Raw genomic sequence first — 25,074 nt, 5'->3', positions numbered from 1 at the left:
GTCAAATGTGATAAGGTTGTAACACCTGCTGTATGCTGTGGGTGCAAGGGTGAACAAAAAAAAAAAGAGCGAACAATTGCTTGATGCATGCCATCTTCTCGTGCGAGCAAGGGGCAGGGGGGGGCTGCACATGGCTCCCTATCTTAAAGGTAATCTGCGGCGGGTCCAAAGATGTACCGAGCCAAGGTGATCATGGGTTCATGTGCGCTGCCTTTCCGTGGATTTACTGCTGGAGGTTTGGATGCGTGTTGAAACGAGAGGCAGCCAAAGCGTTCGCTCCCCTCTGCCTGCACCCTTCAGGATAGTGTCGTGCCACTGCGGGCAACGCTATTGTTGGAAAATCCGGGTCTCACAGATCACAGGATACTTGGTTGAATGAAAATGGGTTTTCCATAAGGGTGTTTTCCACACGGTCCTTTTTCCGTAAGGGCGTTCAACAGTTTGGGCATGGTAACACCATTACTTTGGTCGGCACCCATGGGAGAAACTGCCTCAAGCACAGTCTCACCAGGAACACCACTCTTGTTGTTGCTGTCGGCTGGGGCGCTTTCACTCTGAACTTCTTTTCTATTCATGGTGCCGCTCATTTCGTTAGGCCTAGTTATCCCACTTATGAGGTGTTGGAAAATCCGGGTCTCACAGATCACAGGGTGCTTGGTTGAATGAAAATGGTTTTAATAAGTAAAAAAAAGAATGCGCACAGGAAGCAATGCAGGGGCTCAAGTTTGTCGCACGGGAACTCACACATGGTGTCTGTCGAACACGCACACGGTCTCTCGTGCTCGTATTCGCACAGCCTCGCACAATCACACGCACACTCTAAAAAAAATTCCCACTGCCACCCCACCACTAGGCTCGTCTCAGACCACAGATCGTGGTGTACAAGGTAGGGGGCGCTAGTTAGCAGCTGGTGAAATAGCTAATAAGGCCTTCCTAAAATCTTAATGTTTTCATCAAGGTAATTGCAGAATAAAAACGCTAGCTGTTTTAAAGAATGCAGTCTTGTAATCTGGCAGGTACTACTCGTTGCTTGCGTTGGACGTCTAACTGCCAAAGGCTCGTCGCACTGATCCTGGTCCAGTTGGTGCTCGGATTCATCCGACTTTTCGTTGGCGTCTAGATGAGACGTTTTACCTGTCGTCAACCACACCTTCAATTGCGAAACATGCGCTGTCGTTGCGTACCTATTTCCAGTGTTCTTGTTGAGCTCTGCCACTCTGTACGTGTCGGCAGGCAACACTTCGGTTATCACCAAGGGGCCTCGGGACTTGGGTTGTGCTTTAGTTGGATTTCCCGTGTGTTGGGGCGTTGCCTTCAAAAAAACCACTTCGCCTACATCATACATCCTTGTAGGGTAATGGTGGTTGCCGTATGCTTGCTTACTTTTTACTTGTTCTTCCAGTAAGTGCTGCTGCGCAGTTTCTCTGAGCTCACTTGGGTCCTTCCAGGCGTTTTCACCGTCCATTTTCTCCTCTTGCAGGGCTAACCCATAAAAGACGGCCTTGTAACCATGAAGCATTTCATAAGGCGTCTTTCCCGAGTTCTAGCTCACAGCATTGTTTAAGCTGCACTCAACATACTTGAGGTTAGCACTTAAATCCCGGTGCTCTGGGTCTTTCATTGCCATGGTGATCACAGGCAACACAGTACGATTCACTCGTTCCACTTGTCCGTTAGCTCGAGGGTGGCGTAACGAGTTCGAAACTTGTCAAACTGCCTGTGTCGCACAGAACTCCTCGAAGGCTCTTGAAGGGAAGAAACTGCCTCGATTCGTAATGATGGTCTGAGGAAGACCTCTCTCGGGGATGAATTCTTCGATTGCATGCAGTACGTGCTTTGTCTAAGTACCGCGAGTAGGAAAGATACTGTCAGAGTCAAATTTTCGACGGTTACTAGAAGGTGTTGGTTCCATTTCTTGCTTGGGACGAATGAACCCATGTGGTCCAGGTGCACCGTCTCGAAGGGGCACTTACCAGGCGGAATGGGGTTGAGGAGCCCTTCCTTCTTTCTACCAGGGACCTTGTTGAAGATGCATTCAAAGCACTGTGAGATGTGTTTTTGCAAGTAGTTGCGCATCCGAGGGAACCAGAAAGTCTCCCGGATCTTTGCCACAGTTCGGTCCACTGAGAAATGACCAAGCAGATCATAACATCGCACCACGACTGCCTTCCTCATGCACTTTGGTAGCACAAGCTTCATGACCATCTCCTTGTCAGAGTTGATGATCCGCATTAGCCGACCGTCCTTGAGTGCATAGTCCTTTGTTCTGTTCTTGTCTTCTCTCGAGCAGTCACGTTCCAGCTGTTCAAGTATCCATATAAGTTGTCATTGTTGTTCATTTCCTCTTTGAGTGGCGGCTATCTGGTCTTCCAGACTACAGGTCAGGCACACCTCGAAGCGTCTCTTGAAAAGGTCATCCATGGTATCATTTGGACACTCCACTGGTTCTCGACTCAACGAGTCAACATGCTCCATCCGTGTACCCGGTCGATGCCTCACTGTGAAGTCAAATTCCTAGATGAGGTCATACCAGCGAACAATTTGTGGTTTCTGTGTACGCTGTGCATTCAGATAGATGAGGGCTTGGCAGTGTGTAACCACCGTGAAATGTATGCCCAAGAGTAGGAACCGCAGTCTGTCCATACACCACACAATGGCTATCAGTTCCAATCTCGTGGAATGGTATCTGCGTTCTGTTTCAGTTGTCTTCTTGCTTACGCAGTACACAAGGTGCCAATTGTTGCCCCTTTTCTGCAGCAACATTCCTGCTAGCCCTTTGGAACTGGCGTCAGTCTGCAGTTCAGTTTCTGCCTTACAATCAAACAGCTGCAACACTGGCTTTGACGCAAGTTTCCTCTTCAGATCTTGGAAACTGCTCTGCTGGCCTGACTTCCATTGAAATACTGCTTCTTTCTTGGTTAGTCTTGTGAGCAGTTCAGCAACCAGGCATACTTGTGGATGAATTTGCTGAAGAATCCACTCAATCTAAGGAAGTGCCTTATCTCATGCACATTCCTTGGGGTTGGGAACTCTGACATTGCCTTTGTTTTGACCTCGCCTGGCTATACCTGTCCCCCCATCAGACGGAACCCCAGGAAGTCCACACCGTCATTTGCAAATGAGCACTTGCTGAGCCTCATTGTCAAACCTGCATCCCTGAATGCCCACAGGACTTGATGCAATCGCACAACCATTTCACTCCAATATTTTGCCGGTGTGAGGATGTCATCTAGATAGCATCTCACGATTTCAGCCCTTAGTGGTCTGAGCATTCGATTCATAAGCTGTTGGAACACTGGAGGCGCATTTGTAAGACAAAAAATTATTTGTTCGAATGGGCCAGTTTCGTCTGGAGTGACGAATGCTGTTTCTTTCTTGGCTTCTTCTGTCAAAAATGCTTGCGACTAGCCTTGAGCCAAATCCAGAACTGTGTAGTAGGTAGCTCTTGCGACACCTTCGAACTGATCATCTATGTTTGGAAGGGGATACTTCTCCTTTTGTTAGGTTGCAGGCGCAAGTTGGAATACGCTAGCGCAAGACAGGGGTAATTGGAGATCGCAGGGAGAGGCCTTCGTCCTGCAGTGGACATAAAATATAGGCTGATGATGATGATGATGACTTCTCCTTCACTGTTTGCGCGTTAAGCCTACGGTAGTCAATGACAGGGCGCTTTTTACCATTATTCTTGTCTACTACGAGCACAGGGCTAGCATAATCAGAACTTGTCTCGGTCACTATGCCGAGGTCCTTCCATTCCCTGACAATTCTTCGGATTGTTTCTCGTCCTTCTACGTTTGTCCTATGTGGGCGAAATGCAACAGGGGTGCCACCCGGAACCTCTACAATGTCCATCTCCAGCACTGTCGTGCAACCCAATTCTGCCGGAGTCATTGCAAAAGACTCTCAGAATTCGTTTAAAACATTCACCAGTTCTGAATGCTGCGACTCTGTCACAGAGGGCCCAACGTTCACTTCACAGCGCCGCATCGGTAGTTGTTAAGTTGGCACAGGCGCCTCTTTCATCGTTTTCCTTCCCTGCTCAGTGTGGTCCAAAATGGAGCTTCGAGCAAAAACCTGTAGTACCTCTACTGGTGTTGCTCGTCCAAGCGGTTGACACTTTTCTATAATTCTGTCCGTCACCCACTGGGTGCATGGGAACAGTGACTTCTCAGAGCGTCAGATCGAGCAGGACACCTTGACCACAGTGTCTGTACACGATGGGAGTTGCGATCCCTTGCTCCGTCGACAACATTATCCAGCTTGTAATCCAGGATGGGTATGTCCTTTGCCAAAACACCGTCAATGCATAAATCAGCTCTGAATCTCCCAATGCTTTGTCCCGCAGGCACAGTGCTATTCCCAAAACCATACAGGGCTGTTGTCTAAGGAACAATTTCTATGCCACATCGCGCTGCTCCGGAGCCACGCAGGAGACAGCCAGAACTACCCGTGTCAAAGAGCCCAACGACAGTGAACCTTTCATTCAAAGTGACTTCCTTCAGCAAAACGCTTGTGCTCTTGATTTCACATACTGGCTCAGTTGCTGTGTTTACTTCGTTGCGCTGCAGTACATCCTTGCAGTTACGCTGCGTGTAGTCTGTTCCGTTGCAGAGGAGACGTTTCATCGGTCGTTTTGGTTGCGGACAGTCCCTTGTCATATGACCATACTGGCTACAGTTGTAGCACTTTCCTCTCCCTTTTTGTTAGACAGAGGGGGTTGCCCGTCCATGGTACTTCCCTCGTCGACTCGTTTTCTTGCATGCAGCGCGCTTGCGTTCTGAGCACGTGCTTCCTCACTCGCCGCTCTACGGTCATGCGCTGAACGGAAAAACTCTTGCCTTTTGCGCTCGATCCTCTTGAATTCTTGAATGTTGTGCAGGATGTCGTCGTCTTCATGACTTTTTTCGAGCAACATCGTGCTGAGTGGGTTTCGATCGTAGACCTGCTCATGAGTGTCCCAGAAATCCAAGTTCGCCTCCCTGCACAACCGCACCTTGGCGTGGAAATAGGCCACTGAGCTTTCGTTGCACTGTTGCACATGCTCGTGCTTTTTGCCCCAGTGTTCTGCTGCATTTGTCTGGCTCACGAAGGTTCGCCGAAAATGCTCTTAAAAATCTCTTAAAGTTTTGATTTCGGATCTCCTCGAAGGCAGCCAGTCTTTTGCCGGTCCAGTCAAACAGGACTTTGCGGTGTAAAGCATGAAATACTCGGGCCAAATGTGCAGCGCGGCAGTTGTACGGAGATTTTCAATCCAATCCTTTGCTGAGGGTGAGTTCTCGTAACCGTCAAAGCTTGTTATATTGTTGCTTAGGTCGGGCATTACCTGGAACGCAGCGATTCCACTGGGCGTCGCCGTGGACACGGGCTGTGGCGTCGCTGACGGAGTCGAGCATTCCAGCAAAATCGTTAGCATGCAGTCCTTTTCCATAAGGGCGTTCAACAGTTTGCGCATGGCAACACCATCACTTTGGTCGGCACCCATGGGAGAAGCCGCCTCACGCACAGTCTCACCAGTAACACCACTCTTGTCGCTGTCAGCTGGGGCGCTTCCTCTCCGAACTTCCTTTCTATTTATGGTGCCGCTCAGTTTGTTGGGCCTAGTTATCCCACTTCTGAGGTGTTGGAAAATCCGGGTCTCACAGATCACAGGGTGCTTGGTTGAATGAAAATGGTTTTAATAAGAAAAACCAAAAAATGCTCACATGAACCAACGCGGACAGGGGCTCAAGTTTGTTACACGGGAACTCACACATAGTGTCTGTCGAACATGGTGTCTCTCGTCACATTCGCACAGCCTCGTCCTTGCACGATCGCACGCACTCTCAAAAAAAAAAAAAAAGAAAAATTGCACCGTTACCCCACTATTAGGCTCATCATAGATTTTCTAATAGAAATTCAGTTTTTCTAATTGGCCGATAATTCGGAAAATTACACAGCCCATCTGTGTAAGAAACATCCGTTGGTGACTGTACTTATTAGCATAAAAGAGTCATATTTCAATATACCAAACTAATGTGCCGATTGCACCGATTTCGTTATATTGAGCATTAACTGTACTTGTTCTGCCGTAAAGCTGTACATGGTGGCGTAGTGGCTTTGGCATTGCGTTGATAAGCTCGAGGGTGCGGGATCAAATCCTGACTGTGGCGGCTGCATTTCAATGGAGGCATAGTGCCCGTGTATGTTGCTTTGGGTGCACGTTAAAGAACCCCAGATGGTCAAAATTAATCCGGAGTTCCCCCTTACGCTGTGCCTAATAATCAGATTGTGGTTCTGGCATGTGAAATTCCAGCATCTAATTAAATTAATTAATTATAGCCCAAATGGACTTCTATTTAGGTGGCACATACTCTTTTGAAGAAGTGGTTCTGCTCTCTCAGGCTCGAATGATGTGGTGCAGGTGGGATGTGCGGGGGGGCTTCTCCCCTGATGGCAGCCGAGCATCTGCGGCATGCTGCCCCCCTGGCGGGCCGCATGCCCGTGGTGGTGTGCCCGTCCCAGCTGGACTTCTACCTGGACCAACAGGAGAGCCACAAGCAGGTGCTCACCCTGTACAACATCAATGACTTCTCGGTCCGCTTCCAGTGTGAGTAATCGGGAAGAGGGGAACAATTGACGCGTGGGTTAGCACATGTATCGTTTTCTTGAAGTTAGCATTAAACGGAGAGAAACAGGTCAGTTTTGATTGGTAGAGCACATTCTTATAATGCTACAGTAAAACCTCACTATTATGAAGTTGGAGGGGGAGCTGAAATTGATTACAGTCAAACCTCGTTATAACGAAGTCGTATCTGACACGAAAATACCTTTGTTATATCCAATATTCGTTATAAGCATACGTTCGGTACACACTGATATCGGTGAGAAAGCTGTTATATTTACTTCCTTATATCCGATAATTCGTTTCTGTCACACTTGAACCCCTGTCAACAAAATTTATGGCACAGTGAAGCTTTAAAGTGAAGCTTTCTTTGCCCACCCTCCAGGGTTGACCTTGGTGGATATATTTGTGAATTTGAATGCAAAGGTAAATGTATGGGCTCATATAACCCTTATATGCTGACCGACAAATGGAGCCTTAACGACTTAGTGGCTTGGCTTGTACTATGGTTTGGGCGCAGTCGGTAACTACTAGATCGACTACGCTTTTTTCTTTTTGGCTCCGCCTTTGGTTAGCTTCCTTGGTACCCCATTGAAGAAGGGTGCACCCTCAACAGCATGAGCATCAGTTGCTGGCCACATTGTGCATATCCATTCTGGGCCGTAGTGCTTTCTTTTCCGCACGTGTTGGCTATGGTGTTGCAGTGCATGCAGTTAGCGGGTGATCTGCGTAGCCTTTTATGCATGCAGCTGGCATGCTTCAGAAAAGTAGTAATGCTGCAATAAACATTTAATATGTGTGCACTGACTGCTGTGGCATTCTTAAAATTTCTTGAAAGGTCCTTGAAAGTCCTTGAATGTTTATCTCGGAAACCTAAATGAACCCTCTAGCAACGCTTATCAAAATACAGTGGGTGCTGATCATGACAAGCCGTCCATTACTTTTTAATTCTTGGTGGCAGTGAGTTCGGACAGCCGGTATATCTCTTGGCAACTCCAAAATCCGTTACTTGTGTGGCAGCACTGTCCAAATAAAGAAAGATGGCTGCGTCATCCAAGTTCACGGCAGCTCTTTTGCTTGGAGCTGTGCTCACGTTTCGGAAAGCAACCTAGTGGCGCTGTGTGCAGGTCGAACACTCCAAAGCTAGAATGAGCGCTGTTTGTAGTTGTTTCTAAATTTCTGGCAAGTAGATGAACTGACATCTGACTGTGTTGAATGAGAAAACAGCATCTTCTGCTAGCACTGTTAAACTTAAGCATGCTATGAAAATGATATGTCACCTCATGGAATAACATGTGTCATGATCAAGTTCATACCCTATTGCAAAAACCAGCGTCTTCCAGTGCCTTCCAGTGTGAAACCAGCACGTTTTTTGACACTGGATGGCACTGGGGATGCTGGCGCACGCTGGGAGTTACTGCGACACTGGTGAGATCGCTGGAGAAGTGCGGGGTCACACTGGACGAGATGCTGGTTTCACTGCTATGACGGTGGGGTGCACTGGTGTGCGCTGTACACACGCTGGTTGTCGCTGGAGTTCGCTGGTTCATTCTGGAAACTGCGCTGGTTTTGTTTGTGCCGCAGTGTCAAAGTGTAGGCGCTGATGAATATTAAATGCTTGATAAATTTTATGGGCATGTCCTCTCCATAAAACAGACACATGTCCTAAATAGCGCTATAATTTGGGGTCATAAATGTCGGTTTCGTGTCGGCAGTGTTGCAGCTTGGAATAAAGGTGCGTGAGCTGCCCATGCATGTATATGCGACACTGAAAATCACTTTCACTTTGTGCATTTCCCTTGTGACGGTGCGGATAGCATGTATTCGTGAATGAAATTCCGCAAACGCAGATAATGCCTTGTTTTTCAGTAGTTTGTGCGCAAGCGATGACTGCCATTTGTCGCGGTGTTGTGCCGTTGACACGAAACCCAGCAGCCGTTCAGACGCGTTCGAACGGACCTCAGGAAGCCTGCCACTGATTGATATTATCGCACCGACAACAAAACTGAGGCAATTCGTGCGTTTTCACTTTCTATAGTGTACTAAAATAATTGATAAAAGGTTTTGATGCTCAAATACAATCATTTTCGCATTCATCAGGTACCCGCGCCGAGATCGTTCACTTCCACCGAAGGTTATAGGCCTACCGTACCTGCTGAGTTCGTCTACACTCTATGGGTCCATCTGGGCTGAGGAATCAAGAAGTCTAACGAGGATAAATCACTCTGTGGTCCAGCTTTCCCATCGGTGTTTTTAAACAGACCATTCTTTTGTGTCTACAGTGTCAGCACAACAAGCGATGAGCGCTGATATCACACGTTATAAACATACCTATATGCGCTGTCGCTGAAGGCTGCCAGCCGCATTAACCGACCGCTTCTCTGACAGAGATATGCGACTACACATCGTGTTGATCGTAATGCATTGCTGAGCTATGGAAATGTCGCATTACCTTTGCGCGAAGAACAAGAAACGGCTGCCAAAATCGGCAGTAACAGCCCGTATAGCGTCCCGGGTCGGAGCACTTCCAGGCGGACAACAACTTTTTCATTCTGATAGAGGCGTAAGTTTTAGTTGCGGGACGATAGCACATGTACCATGTCTGTGCAAGAAGTCTGTGCGAAACTGCAACTGTGTCTGCGTGTTGACCTTGCAAATTATGACTCAGTAATCACGAATCGGCGTGGCCTAGTGGTAAGATACTGGGATAGGGATAAGTAGGTCGAAGGTTCGAATCCTAGGGGCTTCCTTTTTGTTCTTACTTTTTTTATTCTTTTTTTATTGCATTACAAGGTTCTCTGTTCCATTTTGTATATGAAAAAATATATAACGTAGCTGGGCACCACATATTTCTCGCTCTAGAGCTGCATTTCGCACCAGTACTCCGCGCCCAGCACCTCCCAGTATGCCGCGCCTTGCCAGCATCCCAGCATCCAGCACGCGACACTGGACCCTTAATCAGGCATGGCACTGGGCACTGGATACTGGGTTTTGCAATAGGGTACCTTCCGAAGTAGTTATCATTCCTGCTACCATGCCTGCAGACAAAAGTACATTAGCGAGAATATTCCTGCTGCTTAAAGCATTTAGTAACACTGATGCTGGGGCATAAAACTATAAACAAACAAAACCATATGAAGCTTAAGCACGCATCAGTATAGCTTATTAAAGCGGCCCGCCTAAACAAAGTACAGTCCGCAACTTGAAACTGCAGCAAGTTATTTAAACTAAAGAAAAGAAAAAAAAGCAGTACTCTAGTCGCCGGGAATAAAGAAGACGACCTGAGTGAAGTCTTTTAAACAAACCGGTATAGTATCGGTCACCTTTTCCCAATGCAGAAGCTTTTTGTCCAACTTGCTCTCCGATGCGCGTCTGCTTCTTTCGGGAAAAGATGAAATCAAACATTGCTGTCTTTCCACCGTGATGACATGTAAAATGGTGCACAACAAAAGTCTTTCGACATCTGTCTTATTTTTTTCTTATTTTCGGACTTGGTTCGCGGTGGCATCACGATGATTCGTGAACTACGAGGTATTCAGCGCATGCCATGATAGGAGACCCTCTTTTGCTTCAAGCTTGAACCTGAATTAGCTGTTTCTCAGCGCAGCTACTTGGTAATTAGAGTTTACTTTGAGTCGCTAATAGACCCTGTTTATGTTTACGTGATATGCTGTGCATGCAACTAGTGCAGAAGGTAAGCTCTGGTTCAGCCACACTTAGTTACACCATAATGTGTCGCCAACCTGTAGTGCAAGTTAACCGTAACTACCACGAATTCTGGGGTATAGGGGAAAGAAACGGTGCACACTCAAACAATATTCAGTGCTATGATCAATTTGAACTAGGCACTAGACGTCCACTCCTTAAATGACATATTTGAAGGGACTGACTCGCCTCTGTTTGCAAGTGGTTCGGCAACAAGCTCATTCGCGGGGCAGGTTATCTACAGCTGACTTGTAGCAAGACGTGAGTTCGGCTCCCACCTGTGGCAAGTCACCTTTTCATCCACTTTTATTCCCCTTTAACTTATTATTTCTCCCTTTCGGTTAAAGGGACATAAAGGCAAACACTAAGTCAAGCTAAAGTGATGGATTAGTGCTCGAGTATCTCTGAGGCGTCAATATTATCGCGAACAGAGCCTTAGTAATCGAGAAATTGAATTAAATGCAGGACACGATTAGAGACTTTCCTGGGACATTCAAGTACTTCCTCGATGACGAAGGCACTCCTCAGTTAAATTGTGCCACTAGTACTCAACCACTAGTTATAAAAAAAATTCATGTACTGTATTATAAGATGAAAGAAAATGCTACTTGTCCAGTTCTATTTCATTTGTAAAAAAAACTCATTGACATTACACCGTTGACAACGACATGGGCGGTCGAAAGGTTTCGCTTTCGCTCGACTCTGCGCCGCCCGCGCTTTCGCATTTCAGTAGTTCTGTTATTGCATAGCAGTAGCGCACCCAGGATCTCTGCCAGGGGGGGGTTGACAGTTTGCCAATACCATCTAAACAGCGCTAATTTCACTTTCTTCGGGGGAAATTGTCAAAAAATGCGCTTTTTGCGAGTGTGCAGACGATTGCGCGTCTTACATCTTAGTTGCAGTACTCAAATGCGTAAGGAAAGAAAAGGGGTTTAACAAAAGAGGGGGGTTAAGTCGGCCTCAGGGGGGGGTTACAACCCCCGAATCACCCCCCGTCGGTGCGCCACTGTTGCATAGTTTTGCGCTGGCTTTGCTGGCTCGCGAAACTTGCACAAACTGCAAGTAGCAGAGAATTCCACTTCCATGTGTTGTCGCGGGATGCCAAAACGGTTCACGCCACTTGACCAAAAGCAGCTGCAGCGGCACATCGTACCGCCGTCTGCCAGGCGCTGTTTTACTCACCGACGCAGCAAAGGGCGGTGATGGCGTATGCAACGTCACCACTCCCTGGTTGGCATGGCAGGAAATTTGAATTGCCATAAAGGTATTCGGACCCTTTAGATGCAATTTTCTCGTAAACTAATTGTTTTCTTTGCACGAAACAAGCGTTGTGAGGTTTCTGAAATGGTATTTAAACAGTCCATGTCGATTTAGTATTTGCGTTTAGTGTCCCTTTAAACAAAGCATTCAACTTCCCCCATCCTTTCTCTGGCTTCATTGTCTGTCACGTCCTATGGGTGTGACTAACGAAATGTCAAGCCCCTGGGATTCCCTGATTGTTCTTGCCCGTAGCAAGAGAGATTGTCTCTCTTTGAGCCATGCTCTTTTGTACCTTCATCAAAAGGACCATCCTTCTCGCTGAGGGACAGTTTCTTCCCGTGAGCCTGATGGCAGTGCATAAGCAAGGAGCATGGTGCCTCCATCTCCACAGCTTCCGGCTTTGGTCACTTTGTGCGATTCCAGACTAGAAGAAATGGGTGTGTGTGCTCCCCACGTGCTACGAATTCACATTAATTGTTGTTAAAATAAAAGACAGAACAGTACATATTTGCACATGCTCTATTTTCAAAGCAACTAGTAGATGCCCTGTAGCGGTCGGATAGGTAATGGCAGCATTTTTTGTGGGTGTGCATTTTTGTAAGCTTTCTCTGATGCATTCAGTCACATTTCTCATGTGCAATTTTTGCACCCTTTCTTCACATGTACACCATTAGGATAAGGCTTTGTATGCTGTGCAGAATTTTGTTGAAGTTTAATATTGTCACAGTATGTAATGTGGAAAGAAGAGGACATGGTTGGTGCCCTGGGAGACGACAAAGAAGATTCTGGGTTTCACCTCTCTACGCAGCCATTAAAACCCATCTGTAAATACTAGTACGCTTCTTCCTTCCCGTAACATTATTGGTGGACGTGCGGGGTAGTCACTTGCATAAGACGGAGCTCCGCAACGGACGTAACCTGGCCGCCATGTCACCCGAAGGGGAGTCTTCAACCGTGACTCCGTCGAAGCCACTGACGGTCATCCTAGCCCAGCCCCGCGACCCTGGCATGTTTTCTGGGATTGACAACCTTGACGTCGATGACTGGTTGGTAAATTACGAACGGGTCTGCGGCAACAATAGGTGGGATAACACGCTTATGCTGGCCAATGCCTCAAAAAAACGGCACGGGTCTGGTTCAAGACACATGAAGAAGAGATTACAAGTTGGGAGCAATGCAAACAGAAGCTTCATGATTTGTTTGGCAAGCCCATCGGCCGCCAACGTGCTGCTCAGAAGGACCTTGGGATCCGTGCACGGACGTCCACTGAATCTTATGTGGTGTACATCCAGGACATCTTGGCTCTTTGCCGCAAGGTGGATAAAAACATTACAGAGGCAGACAAGGTCAGCCATTGTTTTAAAAGGCATAGCGGACGACGCGTTTAACCTTCTCGTGTACAAGAACATTACAGCAGTCAATGAGATCATTAACGAATGTCACCGCTTTGAAGAAGCGAAAAGCTGCCGCATAGTTCAGCAGTTCACGCGTCTACCCCACACCGCTGCTTCATCGACGTGGGAAGACCTTTGTCTTCCGCGTGAGCCCACCCCCTCCGAGAACGTCGTACGTATAGTCCGGCGAGAAATTGAAGCAGCGTCTCCTGCCACACAAGTGACGCAGTGCTTTGACGATTCCCGGCCGCTCGTGTCCCTCATTCAATCGGTCGTTCGCCAAGAACTTTCCTATGTGGGTCTGCAATCCATCTGCTCAGCCAACCGTCCTGACTTCGCTTCACCTGCTGCCTCTGCCCTTGTTCACCGGAACCAGTGCGTTCCTTACCCGAGCTATCGAAACCCGGCCGAATGGCGCACACATGGTGATCGACCCATCTGCTTCTATTGTGGACGTGTGGGCCACATCTCTCGCCACTGCCGAAGTTCCTGGACGGCCCTCTCTTGACCAAGCTTTCCCGCCCCCGCTCCCCACTGAATCCTCGCCCGCCTGTGCACTCCACCGAGTTCGAAGATGCACCTGACAACGCTAGAGTCACTGCGACTAACCGCTCACCATCACCGCACATTAGCCGCTCCCGTTCACCCCAGCTGCGTCGTTCCCCATCCCCTGCTTACCGTCGCCACTCTCCGACGGGAAACTGACTGGGGCAGCTCCGGGCTACGCTGCTCTAGCACCCCAGCCTGAAATTACTCTCTTGATCCTGTCTACTGATCGGAACCTTCTGGACGTTGATGTGGATGGTTTGCCTGTTACAGCACTCATCGACACTGGGGTGGAAGTTTCCATCATGAGTGCTGACCTGCGAATGCGCCCGAAGAAAGTCCTTACTCCTGCTCCGACTTGACTGCTACAGGTTGCCGACGGTGGAACTCTGGCTGTGCTCGGAATGTGTGCTGCACGTGTCAGTGTCGCCAGCCGCCAGACGTCCATTTTTTTTAGTGTGCTCAAACGCTGCCCCCACAATGTAATCCTCGACCTCGACTTTTTGACTGCCCATTCTGCTCTGATTGACTGTTCAGCCGGTGTTGTCCAACTTGACCTACCCCTTTCCATTGACCTTCCTGCTCAAGCCCCAACTCAGCTTTGTTCTGCGGATTTTATTCGTCTTCTTCCCCAAGCAGCAACCTGCATCACCGTTTACGCCTGTGCACCTGTTCCTTACAGAGCCTATGTCCTCACTCCCGCGACTTCAGACCTGCTTTCCCACAATGTGTCCTTCCCACACACCGTCATTTCTGTAGCGGCCAATCAGACCTGTCTTCCCATCCTAAATTTCGGCCAGTGCCCTCAGGTACTTCCTTGAGGGATGTCGCTTGCCACGTTGTCACCGTCCCGCGAGTGCCATATTTCAGCTCTATTTGTTGCGACATCTTCAAGCAGTGCTCGTTCTGCGCCTTCTGCATCTGCCCCGGCCGACGGCATTGTGCAAAGATGATTGCGCCGGACCTCGACCCCCAATCCGCCGCAGAGCTCCGTGACCTCCTAGAGTCCTACACCGTCATTTTCGACCCTGAACGATCGCTCTTTGGGTCAAACTACGGTTGTGAAGCATCGTATAAATACCGGCGATGCGGCACCTGTTCGCCAACGCCTGTACCGGGTGTCGCCCTCTGAGCGACAAGTTATCCAGAGCGAAGTTGACAAAATGCTTGCCAAAGGGATTATTGAACACACTTCCAGCCCGTGGGCTTCCCCTGTTGTGCCCGTGAAAAAGAAGGACAACAGTTGGCGATTCTGCGTGGACTATCGTCATCTAAATCAGATCACCAAGAAAGATGTCTACCCGCTTCCACGGATCGACGACGCTTTGGATTGTCTTCACGGTGCCACTTATTTTTCATCAATAGACCTTAGCTCCGGATATTGGCAAATTGCCGTGGATGAAATGGGCCTTGAAAAGACCGCATTCGTTACACCTGACGGCCTCTATCAGTTTAGGGTAATGCCTTTCGGCTTGTGCAATGCCCCGGCGACCTTTGAACGTATGATGGACATGCTCTTGCGTGGATTGAAATGGTCCATCTGCTTGTGTTACTTGGATGACGTCATTGTATTCTCTCCAACTTTTGCGGCCCATCTTGAACGACTTTCATCGGTACTTTCTGTTTTTCGCGCCGCTGGCCTGAAGCTCAACTCGTCCAAGTGCCACTTCGGTCACCGCCAAATAACAATGCTCGGACATCTCGTCGATTCGTCAGGCATTCGCCCCGATCCCGCTAAAGTTCGTGCAGTGCAGAATTTCCCTCTACCAACCTCTGCCAAAGATGTTCGCAGCTTTATCGCTCTTTGCTCTTACTTCCGCCGGTTTGTGAAAAAATTCGCGCATGTTGCTCGTCCCCTGACTGACCTCCTCAAGAAAGACGTTCCTTTCTGCTGGGGCTCTGAACAAGCGACTTCTTTCTCGCGCCTCATCACGCTACTCACCACACCTCCTGTTCTCGCCCATTTTGACGGCTTCGCTCCAACAGAAATTCGCACTGACGCCAGTGGATACGGCATCAGCGCAATTTTAGCCCAACGCCAACGTGGGCACAACCGCGTTATCGCCTATGCCAGCCGCCTCCTCTCCCCATCCGAGTGCAATTATTTGATTACTGAGCGGGAATGTCTTGTCCTCATTTGGGCTGTGGGCAAGTTCCGACCTTACATATATGGTCGACCATTTACAGTTGTGGTCGTGGGCTAAATCAACTTTTGTCGTTAGATGGGCTAAACCAACTTTCCAGCAGTTGGATTATCGTAAGGCCAATCTGTGCGACAAAGGAAGGAGTGCGCATCTTGCGACTTCATCACTGCTCCATGCGCAGCCCACACCGAAGATAAAAAGTAAGCGCCGTCCGCGCCGTTTGATTGTCAAGTTCAGCGGGATTTGCGACCAGTAAAATATTATGAAATCTGGAGGGTCACGGCAAACTCGTGCGACAATCCCCTGCCCCTCGTTGATCCGCCGTCCACACTCCGTCCACACAAATGTGTGCAACCGGCCATGACACTTTCGCACCCGCCGTGTGCATCCAAAGCTAGTCTTGTGACTGATTACTTAAAGTTACAAAAAGAGACCAATGTGGTGAGCGGCGTCGGGAATGAGAGGCCGCTGTACGGTGTGTTGCAAAAATGGTGGCTGTGAACAACATTGTTGCCATCCCGTGCACTTGCTTTCGTTTACGAGGTGGTTTGTCAGCTTTCCTAGTGTCGGGCGGCTGCTGTGAATAGATTTGCATTGATTCGGCACCAAACCATAACTTTAGTCGCCGATGCCCCATGATGCAGCGCCAATTAGGCCTAATGGCCTAGGCGGTGTGGCCATAACGAAACTTTGCCGCTGGCCAATGTGGTAACGGGCTGCAAGCGGTCGTGGAATGCTTGCCGCTAATATGTTCTTACGGGTGGCTCATCAGTGATTGACGGCTGTTGAAGTGACATTTCACTGAAAACGAAGTGAAACGCTCACTTGGGCGGCATCAAGCATGAGGGGCTCCGCGGTGCATGCGACATTTCGATGGGGGCGCAATGCGAAAACACCCGTGTACTTAGATTCGCTAGTGGGCTGCTGCTCCCCCACACACCGAATACGTAGAAAAATTAAATTGATGATATTCGATTTGCGAATCCAATTATTCGAATGTTCACTATGTGATTCGGTGACATTCGAGTATTTGCACACCTCTAGTTAAATGTACTAGGTTCTTAGTGGGGGGGGGGGGGGGGTAGTGCTTACATGCTTATATTTTTTTTAATTTCAAGTTGCTGTCTTTTTTGTGCTATGCTGAAGCTGCCATTTCTTTATGCAGTGCTGTCGAATGCGCCAAGACGCTATGCGGTTGCCGAGCCTGAGGGAGTGCTCAAGCCACACTCCTTTACTGACGTGTGAGTGTTACTACTTTTTTGTGTGCTGTATCCGTACATTCCATATGAGAGCATTAATGAACAGGTGGCCTACACACTAGTGACTAAGTATAAACTACTGCTATGCCCCGTAGTGAGATTGTGAGCACTTTCAGAAGAAACTACGATCCAGCATAAGCCGTTGAGACTAGAAACTAAAATTTAATGTAAGCCATGCATTCATTTTACTGTGGCAATGAAAACCAAGGGATCTACAGCAAAGTATGGTTGAGTGCCAGACATGCTAATGACTGAGCTGTCACCCAACTTACATGTAAGCTTGGCAGCTTTTACGGTGTGGGTTGTAATCATGATACAGCCTTGGAGATTGGTGTCATGTACATATTTCATTTTAGAGGTGGTAGGAAAGATTACTATTTATGCCCAAGCATAGACAGTGCTGTCGTCTAGAACTTATATCATAAGAAGCTGGCATTGGTGGGAGAAGACTTGGAAGAAAGGTGGTCATCCGAAGCTGGGGGCAACACTGCAAGGGAGTCAGGCGCATGCCCAGTAGATTCCGCTATACTTGTGGCGCTCTATTTGAAGACACAAGCGTACAAAAAGTTCTGGCTGATATCACCTGCACCAGAAAGCACAAGAAAGGTTGACGAATCCGCAAGCCTACCCCGTTTTCATGCCCACTCTGTTCAGTTTTGTCATTTTTGCATTTCCAAAACACTGAATTTTCATAAGATTCATTCCATAAGATTCCAGTACCCTTCATTTCCATGAGGATTCATAACTTACATCCCAATAAAGATGCTTTGAAATGTCTTTTTTACTTGATTTTTTGTAACAATTTTGACACACTTGCAATTTTGGAGAGGCCATGGCGGCCACATTTTGATGGGGCGAAATGCGAAAACACCCGTGCACTTAGATTTAGGTGCACGTTAAAGAACCCCAGGTGGTCCAAATTACTCCAGAGTCTCCCCCACTATGGTGTACCTCATTATCAGATCCTGGTTTTAGCACGTAAAGCCCCATAATATAATTTTTAATTTTGGAGAGAAAATAGCTGGTGTTCTAATTATTCTCCCTTTACCAGAAAGTTAAGCCCAGTTTGATCGTAGTATTTTGTTGAAAAATTGCTTTTAGTTATGTTTCCCGTGTCAATATTACATTTTTTTCGGGCAACGTTAATGCACTCCAACTCTAGTTCAAATTGACCTAGGACATTACTTTATACCTTAGCACACACCTTAGACGTTCTAGATTATGTCTATATTGTAACTGCTCTGTTCGGTTTCTTTGTCTAGGTGCTAATTTTCTCACAAGCAAAAGAACCCAGTTTTCACGGTTATCAGGTACTACTTTTCCTAGGACAAAAATAACTTAGTTTTTTGTGTGTAGTATGAAAAACTAAGTGTAGTATGTGTGTATGAAAAACTAAGTGTAGTATGAATACACACTATACTACAGTGTAGTGTGTATTTATGTCCTTGGGTATTTTGATGCGCTGATTCCAAAAAACTAAGTGTAGTATTTATGTCCTTGGGTATTTTGATGCGCTGATTCCAAAAAACGAAGTTATTTTTGTCCTAGGAAAAGTAGTACCTGATAACCGTGAAAACTGGGTTCTTTTGCTTGTGAGAAAATTAGCATCTAGACAAAGAAACCAAACAGAGCAGTTACAATATAGACATAATCTAGAACATCTAAGGTGTGTGCTAAGGTATAAAGTAATGTCCTAGGTCAATTTGAGCTAGGACAGCCCTTTGGACAGCCCTTTGGCGACTACCGCTCGGATGTGTACGCTAGTCCCAGCCATGCCAGTTTCGGGTTTCCTTGGCTGTTTGAAACGTGCGGGGGGCTGGTGCCGACTAGCCCCTCCGGCGTGCTGTCTCTGCTCGCTGGCCGCTCTTTGTCCCGAGCGCAGTTGTGCCCAACGTGCCGCATCGGAGCCACCCTGCTTAGATGCTGGCACGAATACGCTCGCCGACCTCCCTTGGTCCCGAGCGTCGTTCACTGCGCCTTCTGCCGCATCGGAGCCGCTCCGAACGTCGTTCACAGTGCCATGTGCTGTGCCAGAGCCACACCGCTCTGCCGGTTCGTTCGCCCCGAGCACAGGCTGGTGTCGCACCGGAGCCACACTGCTTAGGTTCTGGCACAAACTTGCTCGCTGGCCTTTGTCTCGAGTGCAGTTTAGTGCCAAAAGTGCCGCATCGGAGCCACCTCGCTTAGATGCTGGTACGCATACGCTTGCTGGTCTACCTTTGTCCCGAGCGCAGTTCAGTGTCCCGTGCGCTGCAGCTGAGCTTCCCTGCCTTGCTGTTGGTGCAAAACCGCTCGCTGGCCTCTCCTTGTCCCGAGCGCAGCTGGGAAGCAATGTCGAGCGCGAGCCAGCCCGATCAGCCGACAAAGTCGCCGCGCTTTCCGACTACCGCTTGCCTCATGCACAGCCGAGCGCCATTTTCTACGTGTGTGAGCCACCCCACTCCGCCGTCGATCCGTTTGCAAGTCGTGTGAAGCCTCATGCACCTGTCGGAGCGGCAACCCAGCTCTCGAGACTCCATGCCGTTTACTGCCCCCTTAGGGCCAGGCGTGCATTTTGGAGAACAGGAGCAGGTTGGCCCTTCTCAGACCACCGCGCCTGGCACGGAGCAAACGCTGCTGCACACCGCAGCAGCTTGGCTTCTCGAAGTCCTGATGTAAGCAGAACGCTCGCAGCCTAGTGCTCTAAAGGGAGACCTCCAGTCCCCTCAGCCAGGCGTGCCGAGCAGCCTACGGGTACCTCTCCTGGAGTACGGCGGTTATTCGGGCCGCATGAGTGCTACGGAGTACCTCGAGGCACTGCACCGCTATCAACAGGCAATGCGGCTGGATGACAGTGCGATGCTTGGCACCGTTGCCCGTCTTGCTAACAGCCCATGCGGCCGGTGGTACCAACTTGTCGGCCACCAAGCTCGTTCGATGGAGGAGTTTAGGACGCTTTTCCGCAGCGAATTACTCCCTCCAGACTATGAGCGCTGCATGCGTCACGAGGTAGAGCTTTGGACCTGACACCCCGACGAATCTCTGCTCGAGTATGTCAGGGCTATGCAGGAGCTCTATCTTCTTGCTGACTGTCACATGTAAGAGGCCGCCGGTGGCGCGAAAAAGAGGAGCACGCGATGCCTGGTGTTCGGAACGGCGCGAGCGCGCGAGGCGCACGAACCGAGGCATAGTCGAGAGATGAACGGCGCTGTCCGTAGAGTTTCAACGTGGCACCGGGTCAGGAAGGACGCATCGCCAGCTCTGCTCTGGCGACGGGAGACTTGGGGGTCTGGTTGAGTCCGCGACGCTGGCCGTCCAAGGTGTGGCCGTCGACCTCGGCAAGTTCGGGTGAGGCTCCTGGACGGGCTGCAGCTTCTCACGGCAGGACCAGGCACCCCAGAGAGGATCCCCCTTCTACGGCAGACCGGCACGTTCGATTCTCCACGGGACGCAACGTCAGCACTCACGAAGAGGTAGTGACGCACCCAGACGCTAGGCCTATCCAGGTGGGCCTAAGCAACGCCGACCGCCATTGCTGATGAGCCGACGAGCTCATCACCGACGAACCGACGAGCTCACTGCCGACGAAAGAGACAACGCGAGGCGTCGACACCTACGGCACTCTCAACGCTTCGGACGAGCCCGACACGTGTGCGACAAGAACATCAAGACGACGATCCGTAAGAGACGATCACGTTTTGTTTACGACGCAGTTAGGCCGGGGCCAAGGTGGCCAGACTTTGACGAGTCAGCGTTAAGACTGACGCAGAGACTCTAAGACGGAGCTAGGCTCCGAGACAGAGATAGGTTATCTTCTGGTAGTGTTGTATTTAGTTAGTTTTGCACTTTCTGTTGAGTAAGCATTTTAGTTTTGAGTTATGGTTTTAGTGTTGTGTGCCGCGTGCTTTTACCATCCTTGTAAATATTAAATCCTCGTTTGCTGTGCCGCCAGTGGTGTCTCTCCTCCATCGGGAGTAGCGCATGCACGCAACTCTCCACACTCCCAAGTAAAGGTGACACTGACCCATTGGCATCTGGCGCCGAAACGTAGAGTGGGCCATTCGTCAAGCCCACCCAACCTTCGCCGCTTACCTGCCGAGCACCCATTATCGTGACCTAATTGAGTTGGCCTCCGATGCGAACCGTATTCAGGGCGTCATCTGGCAGCGAGAGCCTACTGCCCGCCGCCACCGCCATCCGCCTCTCTCGAACCTCTTTGCGCGTGGGCTGGTGGTGACTCGTCACCCCGTAATCCCACGAAATACGAAGCCACAAGACTGTACCGAGATGTGCGCGACCTTTTTGACCGTGCTTTCGACCCGTACTCGTACGCCCGGGCGTGCTGTTCTGCCCCGCACGGCCCACGAGAACAGGAATCCCGTGCCCCTGCGCACGAGGGGAAATCCGATCGTGGTGCCTCTTTGGCTAGCGAAGGAAAACCACCAAGCACTCGAGACGTGCCCAGGCCCCCTCCATCGGGCTGAGGCGTTGTCTGCTACCGTTGTCATGAACGCGGCCATATTGCCCAAACATGCATTGTGTGCCGCCCGACGCAAGAGCCTCCTTGCTCGTCGGAAAACGGCGTCGGCCGCGGGTGAGCTCGCTATCGCCGGCGGCGACAGTAGGGGGCGCATGGTGGTGAAACGCAACCTCTTGCTCCAATGGCATGTCGCGCTGGCACTGGCTCGTCCTCCACGTCGGCACTTTTCATCGCCCTTACGATCGCTGGTTGACAGTTTGTGGCATTGGTGGATAGCGGGGCCTCGATCTCGCTGTTCGGCGAAGAGGTTATGGCTCATTTGCACCGGTGTTCTGTCCGCATTAGAGCCTGCGACAATGCCTTCCACTTTGCGAGCGGCACGGCTACCTCGTGCGGCTCGGTGCGGTTGGTTGTGCGCTGGGAGAATCGCGTGCACCGTCAGAGCTTTGTGCATATCCCGGGTCTTTTCGTGCCCTTTATTTTTAGTCGCGACTTCCTTGCCCCCACGGGCATCGTGAGTGATGTTGTGAGCGGAGGCTACAGGGCTGGCCTTCCCGGCCCCCTGCAACCCTTCGCTACACTCCCGCTGGTCACGGTGGCCCCTAAGCTGCTGGGTGTCGCGCGAGTGAAGGAGACCTAGTGCGGCCCTCTTATCTCGTGTCCCTCACTACACCGCCGAGATTGGCCCCTTGGCCGGCACGGTGGAAACCGGTCGGTGCGATCCGCTTTCTCATGAGCCTTGCGCTGCTATGGCGGTCAAGGTTCCGGCTACCCTGGCGACCACCTTGTTAAGCAGTAGCTTGGACTGCTCGCTGCCGCCTTTGTCTGACAGCTTGTAGGTGCACGAGAATGCATGCCTGTCGTAGCTGCCGACTTGTTTCAGTGCGATGTTCACTGAACGACCTGGTTGCACCTCCCTTGTGTGACATCGGATCGAGACAGGCGATGCACTGCCGTGGAAATGCAATGCTCGCCCCGTTAGTGTTGCAAAGAGGAAGGCAACTGACCAGGCATTGGATGAGTTTATTGAGACTGGTATTGTCCAGCACTCAAAGTCCCTGGTGTTCTCCGGTGGTAATGGTCCCTAAAGGAGAAGGCTCTTTTTGGCTCTGTGTGGACTACCGTCGGCTGAACGAGGTCACGAGGAAGGATGCTTATCCTATGCCTAACGTGGGTTCAATCGTGGCAAATCTAGGCGATGCGTGCTACTTCACCACCCTGGATGCTAGCTGCGGCTACCTGCAGGTTCAGATGGAGCCGGCTGATGTGGAGACAACTGCATTCACCTCTCACCGAGGCCTTTACCAGTTCACCTGTATGCCATTTGGCTGCTCTTGAGCTGCAGCTACGTTCCAGAGATTGATTGACCGCATTCTCGGGGATCCTAAGTGGTGCTATGCGCTGGGGTACCTCGACGACATTGTGATCTTCTCTCGAACATTCGAGGAGCACTTCCGCCACCTGGAGGACGTCCTCAAGAGGTTAGGTGCCGCCGGGTTGACTCTAAACCTGAAGAAAGGCCAAATAGCTCAGACTCGCATTTCTCTATAGGGCTTTACCATCGACAGGGGTCGTGTTCTGCCATGCGAAGACAAGGTTCGAGCTATCCTCGAATACCCGACACTGGTGAACATTCAGGGCATTAGGCGCTTTTTGGGAATGGTTAACTGCTACAGACAGTTCATCCCGAATTGTGCCGCTCTTCAAGCGCCCTTGACCGCACTGTTGAAGAAGTTGGCACGATGGAGCTGGGGGCCTGAGCAGGAGGGTTCCTTTCATGCACGATCCTGAGCTCTAGTGGCCGCAGCCGAACCCGACATCAACAGGGAGTTCGTTGTCCAAGCTGACGCGAGCGACCTGGGCTTTGGGGCTGTGCTGCTTCAGGAGCACGACGGCGTTCTCCGACCAGTCGCCTTTGCAAGCTGGTCACATAACTCCGCCGAGCGCAACTACAGCGTGACGGAACGGGAGTGTCTCACTATAGTGTTTGCTCTCCGGAAGTTTGACTGCCACGTTGACGGAGTGCCATTTGGGGTAGAGACGGATCACATGGCGCTCACCTGGTTTAAGCGCTTGCGCAAGCCTTCGGGCTGCCTCGCGTGCTGGTCATTGACACTGCAGCGGTACAACTTTGTTGTGCGCTACCGGAAAGGGAGTTCAAACGTGGTGGCGGACGCCATGTCGCGAGCCCCCGTTATGGCGTCTGATCCTTAATTTGGTCCGCCACTCCCATGAGCATTCGGACCAAGTAGAAGCCAGAGCCTGTGGGGTCTCACACATGCTCTTGACAAAGGAGCGACAACACAGTAGTGTAAACAATCAAAAGGGCATTTATTGCACCTTTTATACACTAATGCACACTAGCCGAATTACTACCAATAGAACATTCACATGGGCGCGCGACAAATCAAGGAAGTCCGACTCACCGCGACCTGATAGCGAGCGAATGCGTTCGCCCCATGCTATGACACCATCGCCTAGTCGTTCACGTGTACGGTCACGCGAACGGTAGCGCGTTCGAACGATCCGTGTTCATCCATACCGGTGCCCTTCTCCGAGCCACGCGAGACGTCTCGCGAAGCGGGCCGGCGCACGCGCAAAGCGTTCGTGCGTGTTGGTCGCCGATCCCAAGACAAAGAGAGAGAGCGCCTTTGACCTTTTTCTCCCAAGTCGCCCCCCGCCGTTCAGGGTCGTTAGCATCGCGACACTCGCGCCATCTCTCGCAACGCGCCGCAACCACTACGATCGCTGCCGGTACTTAGCCACGCGGTGAAGCCGGATTACAGGAGACATGCGGGGAAAACAACATCAGGGGACGCGTGAGAGTCGTGCATCCCCACAAGCCTTAGTATCCAATGGCTCAAAAGGCACGAACCTCACGCACTCAGTAGAGACCGGAGCCCGTGTCTCCAATGGTTCGAAAGGTGCGACCCCCGACAACAAAGTGATCCTCGGATTGCCAGCCTCAGGAAAGGACTTATATACCCGGTGAACCGCATTACTTCTGCTGGTATAGTCTTCAGCAGGCAAGAGCTGCTAAAGGCTCAGCAGAGCGATTAATTTTGTAAATAGCAATCGATGACGGGCTCAAAGAGATGAGCTCCCAAGAGGAGCGGGGCGGCAAAGCCGTCGGGCGTACACGGACAGCTGGTATTGCTGTTGGCGCCAAGTGCCACACAGCTTGTATTGTTGCAGGCACTTGGGATCAGTATCTGCTTAAGCAGAACGATCCATTTTGTAAATAGAAATCATTGACAGGCTCAAAGACCTGAGCTCCCAAGAGGAGCGGGGCTGCAAAGCTGCCGGGTGCACACGGACAGCTGGTATTGCTGTTGGTGCCAAGTGCGACGCAGCTGGTATTGCTGCGGGCATGTTGGATATGTATCTGCTTGACGCTGATGAAGTTCTACTGCGCTACATCCCATCTGAGGAGGCTCCCCAGGAGTCTTTCAAGGTGGTGATACCCCGCAGTCTACGGAAAGCCACCCTGAGCTATTTCCACGACTCGCGGGTGGCCGGACATGCGAGTGGCCTTAAGATTTTCCAAAAGTTGTGCCGCTCCGCTACCTGGCCAGGCATGAAGCGTAACGCTCTTCCACTACGCCTGCTCATGCCGCATGTGCCAATGTGTGAAGCCTCGCGTGGGCAAACCCCCCGGGCTCATGCAGCCAATAAACAGCCAGCTACCCTGGCAAGTCACGGCCTG

At 50.3% G+C, this 25,074-nt stretch overlaps 1 protein-coding gene across 3 annotated transcripts in view; it reads left to right on the top strand.

Moving 5' to 3' along the window:
- LOC119441324 (motile sperm domain-containing protein 1) overlaps positions 1 to 25,074 on the top strand; it is a 61,062-nt gene that overhangs the window by 10,442 nt on the left and 25,546 nt on the right. For all 3 annotated transcript variants that reach the window (XM_037705944.2, XM_037705943.2, XM_049661153.1), the window contains exons 2-3: positions 6,401 to 6,586; positions 16,816 to 16,891. In XM_037705944.2, coding sequence (XP_037561872.1) covers positions 6,406 to 6,586; positions 16,816 to 16,891 — 257 coding nt within the window. In that variant the 5' untranslated portion in view covers positions 6,401 to 6,405. The remainder of the gene's footprint in view (positions 1 to 6,400; positions 6,587 to 16,815; positions 16,892 to 25,074) is intronic.

Source organism: Dermacentor silvarum, chromosome 2, assembly GCF_013339745.2.
Source record: "Dermacentor silvarum isolate Dsil-2018 chromosome 2, BIME_Dsil_1.4, whole genome shotgun sequence".
Taxonomy (NCBI): Eukaryota; Metazoa; Arthropoda; class Arachnida; order Ixodida; family Ixodidae; genus Dermacentor; species Dermacentor silvarum.
This window is presented reverse-complemented; position numbering and strand designations above follow the sequence as displayed.